This window comes from Mizuhopecten yessoensis, unplaced genomic scaffold (genome assembly GCF_002113885.1).
Source record: "Mizuhopecten yessoensis strain PY_sf001 unplaced genomic scaffold, ASM211388v2 hete_36158414, whole genome shotgun sequence".
Lineage (NCBI taxonomy): Eukaryota > Metazoa > Mollusca > Bivalvia > Pectinida > Pectinidae > Mizuhopecten > Mizuhopecten yessoensis.
This window is the reverse complement of record NW_018485077.1, coordinates 1-4,173: the sequence shown is the minus strand read 5'-3', so window position 1 is coordinate 4,173 and position 4,173 is coordinate 1. Positions and strand designations below refer to the sequence as shown.

The 4,173-nt window shown below is 34.6% G+C and overlaps 1 protein-coding gene across 1 annotated transcript; it reads left to right on the top strand.

The window, feature by feature from the left end:
- Positions 1–43: 43 nt before the first annotated feature.
- On the top strand, positions 44–4,167 carry LOC110444661 (phospholipid-transporting ATPase ID-like). Its single transcript, XM_021489022.1, has 3 exons — positions 44–149; positions 813–1,058; positions 1,725–4,167. The coding sequence occupies exons 1-3, from the start codon at positions 51–53 to the stop codon at positions 2,313–2,315; spliced, it is 936 nt and encodes a 311-aa protein (XP_021344697.1). The 5' UTR covers positions 44–50; the 3' UTR covers positions 2,316–4,167.
- Positions 4,168–4,173: the final 6 nt, after the last annotated feature.

Genomic DNA, 4,173 nt, shown 5'->3' with positions numbered 1-4,173 from the left:
GGTTTATCTCTAATTATGTTTATTTTTCAGACTTAGGTTTAACTCTAATTATGTTTATTTTTCAGACTTTGTTTGATCCCTACTTCATTTCCTTCTACAACCTGTTCTATACCTCAATGCCGTGTCTCTTCATGGCGGCGTTTGACCAGGTAAGTACATTTGTTTGTTTTACGTAGTGCAGTAGATTCCACCTAATATCACATTCCAGATAATATCATGTTTTCCAAAAATCAGTCTGTGTACCCCCACAACATCCTTGATGGGACAATAAGTGTGTGCCTTTTACTGTTAATCCATCATTTCTTATGAATGACATTTTGATTAAACTTGGCTTTTAGCTTCATTACTCCAATACTAGATGTCTAGCAGTCATCGAACATCATATTGAAAAATTTTGAGGAGTACTGCACCAGTATATTAAAAGTAGGTCACTGTGACCTATATTTTTCTCCTAAATGACTGGTTAGACATTTTGTATAGTTCGCATTATAAATTATGTAGAACAATGGTTAGCATAGTTTTGACTCAAAAACCACTGATTAAACCTTCTCTTTCAACCTGATTTCAGCCCAAAATAAAAACAACTAAAAAAACAATCTGTTCTAATTTTGTAAATATGTCCCTGTACAAATAACACAAGGATGCAAAGGTTGTGATAAAAAATGACACCAGTAAGCTGTAATTCCTTACAGGTAGAATGTCCTATGACCAAGATGTTTTATTGTCCGAAAAGTACATTTTCCTGATTTTCTCAGTAACATAAGTTAGATTGTCAGATGACGACAAGGTGATGACAAATTTATCAATTACAGGACGTGAATGAGACTTACTCGCTGCGCTACCCCAAGTTGTACACGCCAGGCCTTAGAGACATGCTGTTCAATAAGAAGATTTTCCTGTTAGGCGTGATGGAAGGGTTCATCACATCCCTTATATTATTTTTCATCCCCTACGGGACGTTCTACTGGGCGACCAACCCCTGGGGCACGGACCTCGTCGACCATCAGTCATTTGGGGTTGTAGTCGCGTCCATACTGGTGGTCGCTGTCAACCTACGGGTAAGTTTGTATGCTGTAAAAAGGTGATTTTATCGGAATGACATAATAATTCTGATTAAGTATCGCTTGTTTAGATATAGTAGTTAATCCTTTCACCACTGTAGACCATAATGGACTCATCCATATTAATGTAAGGTAGAGTCTACTAAAGTAACATAGGGGTGAAAGGGTTAACCGATTAGAGCATCAACAGTGCTCAATTTATTTAAAGATAGGTCTTTCTTTTCGCTGTTTCTTTTTTTCGCAGACATTGTTAAATAGTAAATTGTGTTGGATCTGGTTTTCATGGATGTCATGTCCAGTGGCCATAGTTCACTGTTCTGCTGTAACTATGGAATATTACTTTATACTAAGAAATTTTTGCTGCAGTTTTAAATATTTGCCTTTTTCGTCCTCCATAATGAGGGTGAAGTTATCATTAAAACGAACATTAGGACACAGCATAGCAATATACACAGAAATCAAAATGAGAAGGGCGAATTCAATATTGGGTGAAAAAAGGATTTTACCATCAAAGGACAAAACATTTTCCAATATAATGTATTTATGTCAAGGCTTAAGTTGTTTATAAAAAAATTGTTACTGTGAAAATCGTGAACATTAGAAAACTCTAATCCTTATAGTATGTATGATAGATATGTGTTAATGATGGGTATTACATTACAGTGTGCGCTGGATACGTCGTACTGGACTGGCTTCAACCACTTTGTGATATGGGGAAGCATGATCCTGTACTTCTGCTTCATTCTGACCATGTACTCCAGCGTGTTCAACTACACGTATATGGGGGTGGCCTACCAGGTCTACTCCACAGCCAATTTCTGGCTTTGTCTACTCCTCACCATCACGATCCTCCTTATCCCGGTCATCGCATACCGCTTCTACTATCTCGACATGCATCCCACGCTTAGTGACCGAGCCCGACTCAAACAGCGCATGTCCAAATCCAAGGCTCGCTCAGGTGACATCACAATGCGTCGTCAGTCGACACTGCGCCGCAGCACAAGATCGTTACGCTCAGGCTACGCCTTCGCCCACCAACAAGGTTTTGGCGAGCTCATCACCAGCGGCTTAAATATGCGACAACGGGTCGAACAAAGTGAGGCAAGAGATAATCCTGTCCAGTTAACTAAAATTAAACGTATAAATAGCTTGAACTCGCCACAAAACGGGAACAGCGCTTCAGAAGGATCCCATGTAAATAACGTGTCGGAGCATGAACATGATAAACATGTAATGTTTAGTGAAAAGCTCTGACGAAACCATCCGAGTCATTGAAAAGCTTTGATAAAATAAAACAAATCTGTGATTATGTGAATTTATATCAAGATTGTATGTCAAGTTATTTAGATAAAATGTGTGAAGTCCTATGAAAGAAATCAGACGTCCCTATTTTACAAAACTGAAAATGTTCAGCTTGTGATCAGTGTATCTTCAAAAGAAATGTTTAGAAATAGATATGTTGCAATATTTGTAAATAAGATTTTACCATAGTGTTAATACATATGATGTCATAATCTAGAAATTTCATAAATTATTAGAAAAAATTGGGGTTATTTTTTTCCTGTTTTTGTATTAACTATGTACCATGCTTGATTTCCTGCATAAAAAAATCCAAGTTCAGACTCTTAAAATTTGTTCTTAGTATTATGCTCTTATATTCCCTTCAAATAAAGATTTTTTAATTAAATGATTTATTTTTCGACGGACTGTATTATGGTATGCCATTTTTCTTGTGTCTGATGATCCACTAAGCTGAGGTGTTTGTCCACCCATCCGTCCATACAGAATCTTTCCTTTCTCTGGACCACAATTTATTATCAGAAGAAGATGCAAAGGTCAAGGGTCACTGTTACAGAACATTCGCTTTATAGTATGACTTTATCGTGGCTCCCTCGGTGCCATTCATTGTTGGTTATAACCCTGTTGAAAAATGTTTAGTTAAAATTAAACCTAGTTATAACTTTTTTCACTATGTATTCTTCTTAGTTCATCTTACACTTAATTCAGTTTTTCTGGTTTTGGATTATAAATTGTCACGTTCTGTGTCTGTTAACTCAGCTGTATTGATATCACAAACAACATTAAATTTGTTTATTTTTTGAAATGACAAAATTTGATTAAGAGAAAAAATGAACTTTTTAAAGCATGACAGGAAAATTTAATATTAAATTGTTTCAATAAAAGCCTTTCCCCAAAAATATTGTTTTTACATTAATGTCTGAACTTGGTTTAGTATTTCCCTTTTTATCTACATAAAATGATGTGAGTTTGATATGAAATCACCTGTACATAAAAGTTATAAAGTAATTAATATTTAGCCTCATTGAAGGTTTAAATCGTTTCTGTTAAATGTGAGAAAATATGTGTATTTTACATTTTTTGTGTATATATTACACAGGTAGCTGTAATCTTCTAATATACTGCACTGTTTAAATGTCTTTAAGTTTTTTCTATCGATTCAAATATTGTTCTAGTTTGTACAGAAAGTATTACTATTTTACAATGATGTTATGATTATTATTCTTGTACATGTACCTGCTTGGCAATGAGTAATCATTTGAACTGATCTAACTGCTTTTTTCACTAGTCATGGAGTCGGTCCAGACGTGTTCATTGGAATAACTTTCCTGTGATTTCTGTGGCAATAATTTCTATTTTATTAATGGATGTACATGTGTTTATCCATTTTTTAATTGCTGACTTTGCCTGGTGAATTTTCCTTCCAATATATCTTGATACCACACACTCTTACCTTTGCTAAAAATGTGGAAAAAATAATTCTGCAAAGGGAGATAATTACAGGTTAAATAGACTTTCCTTCACAGAGGAATACAAATTCATGCAACTCTTTTCACATAGAATAGTTTTGCATTTGAAAGGGGAAATTATATATATATGCACTTTTTGAAATATCTTGTTAATAGATTTAAAATTCTGTAAAAAATAATTACAGACTATACAGGATGTATACGTTAGTACATGTATCATATTATGTTGGTAACTATTTTATGGTGTGTAAGTAAAAAAGAAACATTGATATTGCTAATTAACTTGAGAGAAAAGGTTATAAGGATGATATTGTATAGTATCTCCCTTACTATCACGAGACGAT

Coding starts and splice junctions, on each gene's coding strand:
- LOC110444661 (XM_021489022.1), top strand. CDS start 51: ATGTTTATTTTTCAGACTTTGTTTGATCCCTACTTCATTTCCTTCTAC. Junction 150..812: donor TCATGGCGGCGTTTGACCAG/GTAAGTACATTT, acceptor TATCAATTACAG/GACGTGAATGAGACTTACTC. Junction 1,059..1,724: donor TGGTCGCTGTCAACCTACGG/GTAAGTTTGTAT, acceptor ATTACATTACAG/TGTGCGCTGGATACGTCGTA.